The 16,945-nt window shown below is 37.5% G+C and overlaps 1 protein-coding gene across 3 annotated transcripts in view; it reads right to left on the reverse strand.

Moving 5' to 3' along the window:
- Positions 1-1,894: 1,894 nt before the first annotated feature.
- The window catches only part of SCFD1 (sec1 family domain containing 1), a 133,756-nt gene continuing 118,705 nt past the window's right edge, over positions 1,895-16,945 (reverse strand). For 2 of the 3 annotated variants that reach the window (XM_039536363.1, XM_039536362.1), the window contains exons 22-25: positions 13,069-13,102; positions 11,519-11,584; positions 3,620-3,688; positions 2,116-2,139 (exon numbers count right to left, since the gene is read on the reverse strand). In XM_039536363.1, the coding sequence (XP_039392297.1) occupies positions 2,116-2,139; positions 3,620-3,688; positions 11,519-11,584; positions 13,069-13,102 (193 nt within the window). Of the gene's footprint in view, positions 2,140-3,619; positions 3,689-11,518; positions 11,585-13,068; positions 13,103-16,945 lie in introns of all 3 variants that reach the window. The other variant, XM_039536361.1, reaches the window with a different exon arrangement.

A 16,945-nucleotide genomic window follows, 5' to 3' on the forward strand; every position in this document is an offset into this window, starting at 1 on the left:
ATTTAAAACACACTTTTTTTTTTTGAATGAGTGTCATCAGCATGAAAGCATGTCCTCTGGAATGGTGGCAAAGACATGAAGGGAAATACGAATGTTTAGCACATCTGGCACGTAAATACCTTGCAATGCCGGCTACAAAATTGCCACACGAATGCCTGTTTTCATTTTCAGGTGACATTGTAAATTTGAAGTGGGCAGCATTATGTCCTGTAAATGTAAACAAACTTGTTTGTCTTAGTGAATGGCTGAATAAGTAGTAGGACTGAGTCGACTTGTAGGCTCTAAAGTTTTACATTGTTTTGTTTTGGAGTGCAGTTATGTAACAAAAAAAAATCTTAATTTGTAAATTGCATATTCACAAAAAAGAATGCACTACAGTACTTGTGTGAGGTGAACTGAAAAATACTATTTCTTTTATCATTTTTGCAGTGCAAATATTTGTAATCAAATATAATATAATATAAAACGAGCCCTGTACACTTGGTATTCTGTTATAATTGAAATCAATATATTTGAAAATGTAGAAAATTATTCACAAATATTTAATAAATTTTAATTGGTACTCTATTGTTTAACAGTGCAATTAAAACTGATTTTTTTTTAAACCGTGATTAATTTTTTTGAGTTAATCGCGTGACTTAACTGCAATTAATCGACAGTCCTATTTTTTATAGAAGGCACAATTAGCCAGCAGAACCCTTTGGTACAAAATATTAAGTCTAAAATAAAAAAAAGAACTGGGTATTTATGTGGATGACAAGAATATCTGAAGTTATAAGAAGAAATATTACAGTCAAGCTGATCTCTACCAAGGTTAGGAACACAAACTTTCCCTGAGGTTCATACCTCATAACCACTTTCTGAAGAGTTTGTTGCACCTTCTTCTGAAATATCTGGTTCAGGCCACTGTAGGAGAGGGGATGGTAGTCGAGATGGACAACAAGGGCCGTCTCTACAGTTTTCGCCGCTCCAAGCAGCGCATCGAATTGCCGCCACAGATGGCGGGGGCCATCCGTGTGTCCTTAGGGTGGCAGGCGCGGACAGCTAAACATAGAAGCTGCTGCTGAACTGCCGCCACCGCAGAAACGCGCGAGCCGCCCTAAGGGCGCACAGACTCCCCCCGCTGTCCACGGCAGCAATTCGGCGCGCTGCTTGGGGGCAAAACAACAGGGACTGTCGCCCCGTGCAGAATGCCACCCCAAACACCAGCTTGGAATGCTGGTTGCTGGAGCCGGCCCTGTGGACAACTGATCTGACTCACTATGGCAATTCTTATGTTATTATAAAATGCTTAAAACATTGATCATTTATAGCTGGTTCTGAAAAATTAGTTTGGGTTCTACAAAACATATCTATGAAGTTCTTCTTATTTTTGCTATTTCCCAGTCATAGAATCATAGATTATTAAGGTTGGAAGGGACCTCAAGAGATCATCTAGTCCAACCCCCTGCTCAAAGCAGGATCAATCCCCAAATGGCCCCCTTGAGGATTGAACTCATAACACTGGGTTTAGCAGGCCAATGCTCAAACCACTGAGCTATCCCTCTTGTGACACTGTTACTGGAATTTCCCCCTGATAAACATACAGGCCTAAAAATGCAGTTTTGTCTTCTTCCATTTTCTAACATAAATTTAGATGGTCTGGCTTTCAATAGGAGAACATATTTCTTCAAGTTAAGCAATTTTCTCTTAATTTTTGTTTAAAACAATTGTGTCAGTTACTGTAACAAGAACTAAAGGATACATATGGTACCTGATAAATGCTATTATCTGCATGTAGGCCTTGCATATACTACACTTTCTATTGCACTCAAGTCCCAGACATACCACAATTACACACATTTGCAATCTAAAAATGTAAAATGCACCAACCACAGAAATGTTACAGCAGACAGAATATAGATTAAGTTTTATTTTCTGAAATGTTATTCTGTTATTCATATACACTATGTTAAGTACCGGTCTTCCTTCAAAATTATCAGATTAATGGAACGGTTTAAGTTTTAATGTTATAACAAGGTTATAGATATGAAGGTGTCATCTGAGTGTTGTCATGATCTTTTTCTTCACACTTCCAAACTGCCAGGTAGTTTCAAATAATGGTGTTTTTCGGTCCTATTTCTGCCCAAGTTGGGACAGCTAAATACAAAGAGAAGAGAAAAAAAATCACATTGTCAATATTATTTTTTAGCCCAATAATTCAGTTTAAAGAGCAAACTTTCTGTTTTTTACAATATTTGGTTGCTGTTTACAAATAAAAGAATGCTAGTTAAGAGAAAAATGTAAGGTATAAAAAGCACTGGTTTATTTTGTCCTGAAAGTACAATAAAAATGAACAGCTCTGGAATGTCTACTAAACAAAGCCAATCTTTCATAAAAAGAAAAATCTGTAGTCACACAGTTGAGTACAGAGCTGTCGGCTTAATAGTGTACACTAAGGACTCTCATCCCTATGAAGTAAGAATGTGCTTAGTTCTGTCAGATGTATTTAAATACCAATTGATTTGCTTTATGTACCATGAAATGACTAACAAAGGAAGAAATATAGGTGATGGGAGGCACTGCAGTGCTAAGAAATGCTCAACAGCGTCAACTAGGCTGAGCAGCTGTATATCGTTGGAAAGGAGTGTGGAGAAATTGATATTACTGTTAATTAAATCTCACTGTCTTTTAAGGGCTTATTCCAAAAGGTGTTGGGGACCTGCAACTCCCACTGCAGTTCACGGGTGTAGCACTCTCAAGGTCAGGCACTTAGGCCATGTCTACAGTTACTGGGGATCGATGCTGCTGCGATTGATGCAGTGGGGGTCAATTTAACAGGTCTAGTAAAGACCCGCTAAATCGACTGCAGATCAATCTTTGGTCAACTCCGGTATTCCACCGGAACAAGAAGAGTAAAGTAAGTTGATGGGAGAGCATCTCCTGTCAACGCAGCACAGTGTAGACACCGCGGTAAATCGACCTAGGCTATGTTGACTCCAGTTACGTTATTCACGTAGCAGGAGTAGTGCAACTTGGGTTGACTTACCCTGGTAGTATAGACAGAGCCTAAATGTGAAAAGCTTAAGCCAAAGCTTTCAAAACAATGTCAGATGGAGGTGTTTACCCTGCTGGGGTATTTCAACAGCTAATATGGATTGACATGTGAATTTGGAGGAGTTCTGTGAAATCAATCCATCTTCTCCATAATAGTTTATGTTACTTGGAGACATTTAATTAAAGCATACTTGATTACAAACCATATTAATCTGTTACATGTGCACTTGCTAAATACCATTTACAACTCAGGTTTCTTAAATTTTATTAGCAGCAAAGAGTTCTGTGGCACCTTATAGACTAACAGAGGTATTGGAGCATGAGCTTTCGTGGATGAATACCCACTTTGTCGGATGCATGACAAGGTGCCACAGAACTCTTTGCTGCTTTTACAGATCCAGACTAACACTAACATTTTATTAGAATCTTTTTTTTAACTTTTACCAGTTGATCTTTATTTCAATTTGCATTCAATTGTTTAAAATAGTTCAATTTCTACAACTGAATCCAATAAAGTCAGCTATGGAATATTAAGGCAATTAACTCAAAGTATTGAAAGTTTAAAATATTAGTGGTAACTTACCTGTTTTATAAACTGTGCAGCATTGAAAAGCTCACTGCAGCCATATAAGACATGTTTGCCTTGTTTGCCCTGTGCAAAGAAAAGATAAGGAGAGATCAGTTTGAATAAAACAACAATGTGGGTGATTAACTAGTTGTGTACAAAACAATAACTTTAGCAGTCAGAGATCATGTGAGGAACTTGTTCTTCTAGTATAAAACCTAGGTTGCTGATCAAGGTAGGAAAAGTAAATGCCTCACAAGAAAATAAAACAATGTTGATTAAGTGGAAGAAATGGGGAAATGATGGGACAAAGTCAGAAAGCAGTGAAAAATGAGGCATTCTTCACACACGAAAATCAATTAAATAGAGGGCTTGTCTACTGGTAAATTAATTTGGGTTAAGGTAGGGTGTGAATTTAAAGCAGAAGAGATATTTTGCAATAACTTCCTGTCTAGATCTTATTCTGGAATAAGAGGGCCTTATTCTGAATTAGGTTTTATCTACATAGGTCTTAAAAGGTGTAAATTTAAGAATTAAAGTAATCCAAATTAAGGCCATTTTAATTCTGAATAAGAGCACAGTCATGGGGGTTAATGCAATTTAACTTTAAAAGTTAATTTTATTAATTTTCCTTAGTGTTCCCATGTAGACAAGCCCTAAAATGAATCCACTTCCAAAATGGACTACGCAAAATTGGTATAAAGCCTTCTTATTCTGGAATAAGAACATCCACACAGGGAATTAATCAGGACCAGTTAATCAGGACCAGCTTTCCATATAGACGAGCTCAGAATCTAATTGTCAGTCCTTTGTTACAACTTTTAAAAGGATATAAAATCTCCATCTGAAGGGCTTCCTCCTGAGCTCCCACAGAAAAGCCATACATCCTTGTTTTATAATATAAGGCATTGTTATAAGAATGGTAGCAATGCATTATTATTCGTATTACAGTAAAGCCTAACCCCCCCAATCTATAGCCCATTGCATGACAGGGAAAAGTCTAATACAACAGTACATTGACGATAAAATCCCTTACCCAAAAACAGAGGTATCACATTCATGCCAATCTACTATACTACTACTTGCTCATTTAAACACAGTAACTTTGGATAAAACATTCAGTTTGCAGTGACTATAAATTGTTTTTGTTCCAGCAATATCTTCCTAATAGTTTCTAAGTCTGAAAAATCATCCTGATTCTTTCATCTCCAAAATGTGAATATAAGATGTATACGAAATATAGAAACAATGAGAAAATATTTCCAGTATTAAACTGTTAACCAAATGCCTTCAAAAAGTAGACCCACAAGTGCAGATTTGAGATCCTCCAGTACTTTCAAATAACTGTGTTGATGTTATTTTGCTTTTTCTCACTTTAAACCTGTTTACAGTGACGAGGAGGAGGGGTTTACCTCATCATGTTGTCTCCCACCTATGAAAACACTGGCTGTTGGAAGAAAGAGTGGCCTGCCAAACCTTAGAGAGGAGGCAGCCTGGCACCTTGCTAAAACATTTTATCTTTTTTTTAAAGACAGGGAGATAAACTACGTCTTCCAAAGAAAGTTAATTAGTTAAAGACACTGGGCATTCAATGTGTATTTGCATGTCTGCAAACAGAAATCTTTTCCCTTGGGGCACTGCAAGTCTTAGTAACGAAGATAATGGAATGAAGAACTTTTTAAACTCTTGTAATTAGCTGAAATATAGTTCACTACTGTGATCACTGATATTGTCATCAAATATATTGCTATTTGAAAGCTGTTTGGTGGCTTTTTTGAGATGAGTTTGGGTTTCAATCCAGTTCCTTACAGACATATGCCCACATCATAAACATTTCCAAAAAGGGCATTCTTACCAAAGATTAATAGCTCTGGAGAACTGATTACTCCAGATAGTCTCTAAGAAGGAAGAGTTGTGGATCATTGGTGAAGCACTGCAAGGAAATTTGCACGGCTTCTACCCTGTGTTGTTTCCGTTCCATAGAGAACTACAAGACCTGTGAGTTTAGTGCTATTGATTTAACTTTCAAAAAGAAACGGCTACTTGTAACCACCAGTCTTTTGCCTAGCAGTACCCGTAGAAGGGTGGCGCTCGTGCCCGTAGCACCTTCCCTGGCTATATGAGGCAGAGCCACCCTGATACCCCACCCCCCTCAGTTCCTTTGCACCGAATATCCAGAGTCTACCTAAGCAAGGATTGTAGGACTGCTCTTCTGACGTTAGCGTCTGTTCTGGAAGAAGCAGTGATTGCATAATGGTCCATTAATGTGTGTACAGACAACCAAGTGGCCGCACTACAAATGTCCAATATGGAAATGCCATTAAGGAAGGCCACTGATGTTGCTTCTGCTCTCATCAAATGCATCCGTATCTGCTGAGGAGGCACAGCCAACGCCATCTCACATGTACACCTGATGCAAAACGTTGTCTATCTAGTGATGGTCTGCGCAGAGACCACTTGTCCCTTCATGCAGTCTGAATACGATATGAATAGACGACGCAAAACACAAAACTTTTCAGTCCTGTTCAGACAGCATCTAACATCTAGTGTATGGAGGTGTTGCTCCTCCCGGGAGGAATGCGGCTTGGGGAAAAATACAGGTAAATACATGGCTTGGTTCAGGTGAAACTGAGACACCACCTTGGATACAAACTTTGGTGTGGCCGAAGCATCACCTTGTCCCTGGAGAACTGCCCAGCCATCAGGACCTACAACTCTTATACCCTCCTGGCACCGGTAATAGCTATCAAGAATGCAGTCTTCTGAAACAAGAGGGGCAGCAGGCAGGAAGCAAGAGGCTCAAATGGAGGCCCCATTATAGCCGCTAAAACCATGTTCAAGTCCTACAAAGGGGCCACCTCTCTGACTGGAGTACGCAGGCGGAGGAGACTTCTCAAGAATTTTGTTTTGAGAAAACAGATTTCCCTTGGATAGGGGGATGAAATGCCGATACTTGGCCTGATTCCTGAAGGTGCTACAGGAAGCCTCTATCAGATGGGACTGATGGGCCAAGGACCATGCAGAAAACCTCTTCCACTTTGCCCTGTAGGTCATTCTAATGGAAGGTCTCCTGCTGTTAAGTAGGACCTGTTGGACAGCCTCCAAAAAACATCCTTCTTCCTCTCTAAGCCATGCAGCGGCCACGCCGCAAGGTGCAGAGAGCTGATCACTGCAGCTGGGTGCAGCCATGATCCTGTGTGAGGAGGTCGGGCTATAAATGTGTGAGGTTGTAGCAACAGCCACACAGAGCTCTGACTATATCTGACAGGCAGTAAAAAGGAACTGAGGGGGGTTGGGGCAATGCTGCCAGGCTACAGGCATGAGGTGTGAGTATCTCCCTTGTTCGGGTCCTGCTGGACAAAAGGCTCCAGCGTGCAAACATCTACTTGGAATACATGTCTGCATTTAGCCGAAGAAGAACATCAAAGCACACTTGTTTAAAATTAGGGTTGTCATGCTGCCAGTGGTGCCTCAGTCCTGGGTTTGGAACATCAACATTTCTTCCGTGCTGATGAGTTCTGATTCTATAAATATTAGACTGAAGTATCAATGAATGAATCAGACAGAAGATTAGAAGAAGAAAGTCTTAGAGAACAATACTTCCATTTACGTACACAATTTGGAATGACTGGAAAGAAATAAATGGTTTTTATACAGGATTTGAATAGGATTCTAACAAAATATTAGGGTCAAAATCTTCAAAACTGTGACGGCAAGTGTGACTATTTGCGGTCTAATTTGCATAGACACTAAACTGCTTGCGTAACTTCATTTGTTTTGCATTCAGAGCACCTTAAATAAGACATGTACACACATGGGTAATTGTGCAAGAGCAATATGGAAAAATTACTCCTAATTTTGTTCAAATATTGCTTGAGTCTGGCTGCAGTTCTTTAAACACACAAAATGTATTTAGCAATGCAGTATCTGTCTGAATGAACATACAGTAAAGCTAATCAGAACATTTTCAGTAAAATAAAGTTTTGTCATACTGTATGCTGACCTATCAAAGCTGTGATTTTTCACACAGACATCAGTTTTGATGAAGTTTTTGTTGTAAAGGTAGAGGCAGAGAGAGAGAGAGAGACTCTATCATTCTATAGCCTCAGGTTTAGGGTACTAGCCTGGGATATGGGAGTCCCTGATTCAAAGTCCCTGCTATGTCTGATTAATCTAGGATGAAAAACCCTGAATCAGGGAGGTGCAGGGACTTAAACCTGTGACTCCCACATCCCAGGCCAGTGCACTACATCCACACCGTACCAAACAGCTCAGATTTTTGACTGGGAAATGGACATTTTGACAATTTTGCTTTTTCAAAAACAAACATAAGGCTTTGTTTTCATTCCAATGCAGAATGAAACATTTCAAAACCTCCAAAGCTGTCATGAAACAGAACTGTCATCCTTCAGCTCTCCAACATACAAATTTTTAAAAAATATATCATTTTAAATAAAACATTAAGCTTATTTTTAAAAAGTTAACCAGAGTGGTTTAATAATCAAATATAAGATCAAAGTACTTAATTTAAAATCCAGTACTTGGTTGAGACATTCAAATCAAGATTTTATAGCCAAACAATTATTAGAGATGTATTTCAAGCTGTATAAAATAATTTAACTGATTTTCAGATTAAATTCCAAGCTCATTATGGGAATCAAACAAAATCTAAATGTAAAGTCATATGGAAAACTACACTGGATCTAAAGCTCCTGTGATACAGCATACTACTTGACAGAGGTAAGGATTTAGACTTAATGCCATTCAGTCTTGTAAACAGGGATATAGTACCTTAAAATGGCTTATGAGTAAGAATTTTATTACTAATACCCAACACACAAAATTTTGTCTTTTAAATAGATCAAGACTAGTGATCTGCAGAACCTATGACCAGAAAGTTTTACAACAGAAAACACAAGTTTTTTTATGATGTTGAAAAAGATGCTAGGAAAAAAGCTGTGTTTATGCCAATTAACCTTATGCAACCTTTTCTTCCATTTCCATATATGCATCAGATTACTGTGATTCTCCTTAATCCCCGAGGGTTGATTTTAACCTCCTTTTGAAGCTTAGTTAATGCTGCTATAGGCAAATCAGAAGATGAGTGAGGCAAAACTATCCTTTCCTCAGAGATGAACAATCCTTGTCTGGCTATGCTGGAAGGAGGACAGGAGACATGGATGTGGTTTAATTCAGTGGCTCTCAATCTTTCCAGACTACCGTACCCCTTCAGGAGTCTGATTTGTCTTGCATACAAATGTTTGAGAACCACTGGTTTGATTAGTCCGCAACTTTATTCCTACATGTCTGGGAGTACTCGACAGATACATGTGTACAGTGCAGGTAATTCCAAAATAATTTACATATACTAAGGAAGAGGGAACTGCTGTCAGCCCTCCCTTTTTACTCATCCTGGTGCCCAGCTAACCTGCTGCTGGGACTTTGCCAGTCCTCCCCCCCAAATAAGGATTAAGGGAGGCTGTAAATGGGGGTGGGTTGGCTCCCTGCTGTACCAGTCATGGGAGGCCCGAACCCCATTTCCACTCCTTTAAAGAATACCTCCCTAAATCCTTTATTAATTCATTTTATCTGATCACTTATCCCTTCCCTACAGAATAACTGCACTAGGGTGTACAGGATCTGTGGATTGATATACCAGCTGTGTATCTCTAAGAATCTACTCTACCTTTCAAGATTGCTGATTGCTCTTTAACACGTTTTCATTTGATAACCATACAGAATAGTGTCTCGAACTATCTGTGGCGATCTTCACTTGGTGGGTTCCCATTTACTGCTTTAAACGGAAGTGTCTAAAACGAAGTTTCTGCCAGCAGCCCAATCCTCTCACCAAACTGACTTAAGCATGGTTTGAAAGAAGCAATCTCTCAGGGAAGCAACTGCTCCCAAATCCCTCCAATGATTGGCAGTAGTAGTTTGCCTGGCAGTTTTGGTATTAGCTGGGCTTCAGCAATCAGCTAAGAGGAAAATATACATAGTTTATTTTCTTTAAAAGCCATCAGAGCAAAACCCCTAGTTGTAGCGCCTCCTCCCCTTGATTTGAGGTAAGTAGAAATGTATAGGAGAATCTCAGCTTTTATTTGAAAACTAGTTTCTAGCTTCTTTTTGAGAAGACAGCCTTGAACACAATGTATTGGTAAACTAATCACTATGGTGCTCTAGTTCTGCAGAAAGTGACTGGGCTGAGTCCTAAAGATCTGCTTATGCAAAATGAGTCAGTTAAGTTTACATTATACCACAAAGAACCACCTTGCTAACTTCCTGAAGGAGTCCAGGCTCTTCACTGCAAAGATGAAGTTATCCTCAAACAGCTTCATTTGCCATTTATTATAATTGTTGTTTACAGTATCCTGACATTCTTGTTAGTGTCTTCAAAATATTTCCTTTATTCACCTTATGTCTGTTTACCACCAACTAGTTCACCAAAGATTAGTTGTTCTGGTGTTTGTTTCTCAACAACTTGTGGGGCATGACTTGTCCAGTTGAGATGCACATTCAACAGCATTGCCTGTATTCCAGCAGTCAAACATGAACCAGTACTGTTACTTTTTAAAAAAAAAATTCTCTTTTCCAACCTCAAGCAACCAAAAGCTAGTCCATGTCTTTGCAGCATATAGTACAGATGGAAAGCACTACTGTACTATACAGTTTGTTCTTTGGCAAAGCCAAATGTCATATTGCTTGCACACAATCAATCATACAAACAATCCAATAAAGCTTTCTAGGTAAATGACTTCAATATGTTTTTTAGTGAAGATTCTTCCAAGGTGGGTAAATGTCACCACGCTTACTGCTATACTGTTAATTCTGATGTGTGTTTCAACAGCCTGTTTGGTGTTTGCAATATATTCAGCATTTGAAACATTAACTGTCACACCAAAATGAGGCTGTTGTAAAACAAGATGCCATTATCTGCCAGCCTTGCTCTGAGTAGACTACAAGTGCAGAGTCATGCACAAAGAGCAGTTTGCTAATAAGAGCTTTTGATGCATGCAGATTAAAGTTACTAAAGAATATTCCTGAGTAGCATCTAATCTTTAATCACAGGTGGTGACAACTGCTTTATCTAACTACTACCAATCAAAATTAATCAAACAAGGTTGTGAAATAGTATCAAATGTGATGGGGATTGGAGTACTCCAACCATATTATATGATTTCATATAATTCAGGGTCTTTTACCTCAATCTTCATATTTCATAGTGATTAGCAAAGCTGATAGTATCAAAGCTATTTGACAGGGCAGTACAGTTATGTATAAAGATCTCTGTTCCCTGGATGTTTCTGACAATTACTAGGCAGCAAATATTATTTTAGTAGTGATGTGTTGTAAATGAAAACTACACTGTGACTCAAAGCACCCATGATGATGTTCAACAGTCAGTTGAGAAGAACTCTTGACATTGCCTGCAGTGTATATTTGAGTAATTCCTCTACAATTACAGTTACTTTTTGAGCCTTTTCATCTGTAAAGAGTGATGTCAACATTTTATCTAGAAAATACTTTTTCCTTGCTCCTGAACAGCAAAGAGAAATGAGGTTAATGGTCAATTCATCACATCTAAATTTACAGATTTCAATTTCTCTATTATGTAAAACATTATTCTAAGGTGAAACAATTTGGAATGTCGTATAGTAGTCTAACTCTCAGCTATACTGTAAGTTTTGTGGTAACAAAACTGCAGGCAGAGCTAATATGCATTCACCATTTCAAGACCAAAACCCAAATTTGCTATTGATTTTTTTTTCTACATAATTATTTCCAGGTTGTATAGAAACATAAGCATTTCAGCTGAACTTAATATAACAAGCTCCTACGAGATTGTAAAGATAAGTTACATAGGCTACAATTAGTTATAATCAGTTAATTATAGGATATAATTGGCAAAATGTACTTAACCTTAATGTAGTCAACAAGATTTTGATATTCAATGTAGTTGCCTCCTCCAACTACAAAAACAATTGCCTAAAATACAAACACATAGAAGAGGAGATAATTAGAATATGCAATCAAATTCCTATAGTATATGGAGTTTAATTAAAAAATGAGATGAAAACCAGTTTTATTAAACAGCAACTTTTTTTTTTTTTTAACATGGAGTTTTCAAAAGCAACCAAATAATGAAGCAACAAATAATTTGGGCCGCCTGTTAATCTTACAAACCTAATTCTACTTAAAGGATCTATTTCTAAGGATAATACTTGAATTACCAATACTGCAATTACAATCATTTAGGGGACAGAAAACCACAGGCTTCAAACAAAACAGGGCTGTAAAATTTTCCTTATCTAATTTAGCTTTTCAGAAGCTTTTGATGTTTCAAATATTTCTTGATAGAAGAAAATGGAATACTCTGAGTCTATGAGTTACTAATTTTTACTGACATAACCATTAGTGGAAGTATTTTTAATCATTGTTTTGGCACTGGTGGAAGGTTGAGAATTAATTTCATAAAGATGCTCTATTTTCTAACACTGCTGTTACTATTAAGATTATTTTAACCATTTTTTAGTTTCTTTTAGATTCTCATTTAATATTAGAAGGTTTAATAATCTAACGACCACCTAAGAATAGCAACATTTTCTGGGGTATGTTCAAGAAAACTGTAAAGGGGATGAACTATTAGCTTTTTCCCCCCTATTCATGAACTATCCACAAACTGCTGGATTTTTACTAATTTGTTTAATGTTCAAAATTATTTGAATACTTTATGTGAACATATTTCAGCCTATAAGTTATTTGCAACATATTCACTGACTATTTGCTATTTATGATGTATGGTTACTCAAGTAACATGGTATTGTTTTTGGTCTCCAAGTGAATACAAACCAAAAGAGAAGGGAAACCAAAGACATTTCAAGATGGTTGTGCAAGCATTTTCACCTCAAACCTTAGCATGAATGTGTTAAAATAAATACTCATGAGATTTTTGTTTTTAGCCAACATCACTGTGAAAATAAAAAACCCATCACTTTCCACAAATGTTTGTGGAAAATGAATTAAAAAGGCAGCAAATGATTAAATACAATTTGAGTTGTTATTGGAACTATTGCTTACAAATACTGTTTTGCAGTATCCAGCTATGTGTAAAGACTTATGGATGACTAAATTTAGAGAGACATTGTGTTCTAAAAGGACTAAGTATAGGACTGGGAGTTTAAAATTGCTGCATTCTAATTATGGCTCTAACATTAAATCACTAATAATTACCTTGCAGGGATATTGTAAGGAGTAGTTAATGCTTGTACAACCCTTTGAAGGTGAAAGGAGCTCTCCAGCATAACTGCTAAGTATAATTAATAATGAATATAATTAGACTAGTGATTTTGCAAACAGAATCTCCCATTTTCTGAATTCACAACCATGAAATGACTGGAAATTTAAAAAAATACTGATACTATAATACCTAGACCCTGATTTGGAAAAAGTATGATTTCTACATGACTTACCTCTTGGAATGGATTTTTGTTTCTTGGAACTGAGCTGTAATAAAAATGAACTGCATTATAAATGGAACAGTTAGGGTATTTTGTTTTTTTACGGAGAGTTATAAAAAGACACTTTAAAGGTCATATTTCTCAAAAAAGATTTGATATAGAAATTTCATTCATTCATTCATTTAGCTCAAATATATAATTTTTTTTATTTCTTCAGTTTTGGAAGACGTGAATTTTCGCCTTGTTTTTCACTAACGTGTGAACAGGTGAGAGCTCCATAGATTTTGTAAGCGGTGATGCAGCTGGTGGAACTAATGAATTCTGTGAGATAAATCACTAGTGTTCATGGAAATCAGTCAAATCTGTGACCCTTTCTCTCAGACAAATTGGGTTTCTTATTCACATTAGAAGGGTTAACGGGTTTTCCAGTCCATCAAAGGAAGATTTATGGGACAAATTAGGTTGTCTCACACCAGAATAATGGAAGGTATTTCTGAATATTGAGAATAAGATACAATGTAACGTCTGGATCACTGTGGGCTGCTGGAAACCTGGATCACTGAGCCTCTGGAAATAAAGTCTAGATGTTGGTATCTCTGAAATGGGCAGGAGAACTGAGGAATAGAGTGTGGTTGAGTTAGTAGATCACACTTTTTGGGTAGTGGATTATGAAGATTTATATATTGAAAATATACTCGGGCAGAGGCTGGGTGAATGTAAGCAGACTGATCAGTGCACAAAGGAGAATATAACAGATAAAGGGATGGATTTTAAAATAGAAGGTTGCAACTTTATGGTGTGTGAGTGTGTGTGTGTCAGACAGAGAGAGAACCCCTTAGGCTTTACTTCAGTCCCAGTGCGTATATTAAATGGCCTCCATGCCAAATAACCAATATTCATGGCTGGTCCCCTTCCGCCTAATTCCTAGGATTCAGCTCACCTCAAACTTCTTACCCTCTCTTCAGAAAAGGGGAGGGGGGTAAACATGAAGGGTACCTCATTCTGCAAAAATTTATGGTCTTCCCTTCTTCCTGCAGGCTAATAGGTCCTACAAGTTATTCCCTGAGTCTCTTGCTCAAGTTGATTTCTGGGAGTTGTCTCTTTAAGCCTCTTATCCACACTGGACACCAGCTTCACAAACTTATAAACTCCACTTATAAACTTACAACTTTTAAATTCCTGTCCTTACTCTTTGTTAACCTGAAACCAGGCCTCCAGAGTGCTGCAAGGAAGGCAAAAACAACTGCTAGGCATCTTGTGACTCTTGCCCTGGGGGAAAAAAATTCACTCCTGATTCCTAAATCTGGTGATGTGGTCAGACTCTCAGCATGTTGGAAACTATATTTCCATTACAGGACAGGGAAAGTGGGGCTGTTGCATGTCCAGAGGGCTTCAGGGACAGGGAAAGGTGGGGAAAGCACACAAGATAATCAATCAACTCCCCCAATTGCCTACCCAATAGGCAGCTGGGAAAGTGAAGAAATCTCTTCCTTCTCTGAACCCCCTTCCCTGTACACTGCAAGGGAAGGTGGAGGGAGGAAAGAGATGGTTCTGGAGTAGCAGAGTCTACCCTACCTTTCCTCACTGTTATGTCCCCAGGGTTTAATCAAACATCCCCCTTGCTGGCCCATAGTTAGGTTGTGATACAGGGGCACAGTTTATGGAATGTTGACCATACATTCAATAACTATAGATTTCTAATAATGTTTTGTATAAATGTCCTTTATTACAACTGTACAGTAACCCTCTGTCTTTTGGTCTGGAAATACGCGAACACCACAGAAAGAAACAAGAGCCCTAACCAAAAACAATGAAGTCACAAACATGCAGATAATGTAGTTTTCAGAATCCACAGTTTACAAGTTATGATTCCAAGAGAAGTTTGAGGAAAGAAATATAAGACAAAGCAAGAACAAATTAGGATAAAAGAAGAAAAGAATGAATTGATTTCTCACTGTCTTTTTTCAGGAATTCTTCCAAAATCCCTCAAAATTGGTAGATAACAGTTCGATCAATATTGCCATTCCTCAGAAGAAGCTCATTCTCCTATACACTGGAATCAATCCTTTACTACAGGTGGACTGACATTCTGGCATGAATGCAGTAGCCTTTTCATTTACATTACTGCTAATATAGTTCTCCCTTATTTAAATATGATCTATAAATTCATATATATTCAACTTCATCCTTTTGGACAAGTCTCACACAAATACTGACAGAGGTGTAATGTGGGAAGAAAAATTTAGCTGTGCTGTGGCTGGATTAGGTTAACATAATTCCTGTATACTTTTAAAAGTAATAAGTAGAAACTCCAATAGTCCACACAGCAAAAGGGTATGTTGGAATGAAATTAGTTTTGTGCTAAGGAATACCTCAAAGACAAATTAATAATGGCCTTTCAGTAATCATAATACTGAACATCAACATTTAAAGTTGACAGGTTTCAGAGTAGCAGCCGTGTTAGTCTGTATCCGCAAAAAAAACAGGAGTACTTGTGGCACCTTAAAGACTAACAAATTTATTTAAGCATGAGCTTTCGTGAGCTACAGCTCACCATTCTATGCATCCGAAGAAGTGAGCTGTAGCTCATGAAAGCTCATGCTTAAATAAATTTGTTAGTCTTTAAGGTGCCACAAGTACTCCTGTTTTTTTTATTTAAAGTTGAGTTTTTGGCAACTAGCTGGACTAGTTTCTTGGATCATTTTCAGCTGTTGAAAGAATATTGTTTGATCTGTGTGGTACTGTTCAGAAGATAAGGATGGCTACAAACAAAAGCCTATGCAGCTATATTTATTCTGCTGTCTCCTTCATCAGACTTGGTTTAAAATGAATTGGAACCTTTATTCGCTTAAGAGTAAAATTTGTAGCCCTCTCTAGTCAGACACATAACATGCTTAAGATTGTCCTACATGCCTTATGGAAGGAAGAAAGACAAGAAGTGGTCTCCAAGAACTAATTTTTCTGAATTATGTGGACACAACCTTGCATCTGCACTGCATGTTCCAGTATGATGATGCATGAGTATGATGATGCATGAAAGCACATAAGTTCACAAACAAATTGTAATATGAACACACAAACTGTGATACCTGTGGGTGCAAATTAGGTACTAAAATCAATGAATATTTTTGTAAGAGCAAAAAAAAAAATCAAGTTTGGCTTGATTTTAGTAAGTTAAACTATTTTTTTAATAGTTTCACAGACAAAACTGCACTCAAACCAGATGTTTCACAATAGCAAAATAAAACGGGCTGAAAGATGCTGCTATATTTAAAGAAGGAAAATATACAGCACTGCCAATTTTAACTTTGACAGCTTTCAGCACTCGTTTTTAATCCATAAAGCTACTTTTGAAAGTGCATGTGCAATGTATAAAACAGATACTTATACTCTGAAAATCATTTTTCATTATTGTAAATGTGCTTGTCAGGAGTGAAAAATACTGGAAAGGGGACAGCTGAAATTCTTATTGCATGCAAATGGCCAAGGACAGTGTTGCCCTGCCTTCCCCAATGAGAAAGCCCACAAATCAAATGATCTTGCTGTTCTCCCAGAACTGAGTTGGATTTTTTTAAGTACATTAAAACCAAAGATCTTCTCTATTTCTAGAGAGTGCTATTGCTGAGATTATCAGCTACAGATATCATTCATAAAAGTAGCCGTTCATGAAACAGTTTATGACATTTTTGCTATAAGCACTACTATTTCTTCCTTTTTCTTTTCACAAACTGTCTAGATAATTCTCCATTTCACACTAAACAAACAAGAAATCTATGTTACTACCAACGCAGTTTATACAAGTACTGTACAATTACATCAAAATTTCAGGTTAAAAACGGATGAAAATATTTACGTCTTTAATAATAGGTAGGGAAGTTTAAGTTAATTG

Source organism: Mauremys reevesii, linkage group 4 (assembly GCF_016161935.1).
Source record: "Mauremys reevesii isolate NIE-2019 linkage group 4, ASM1616193v1, whole genome shotgun sequence".
In the NCBI taxonomy this organism is placed as follows: Eukaryota; Metazoa; Chordata; order Testudines; family Geoemydidae; genus Mauremys; species Mauremys reevesii.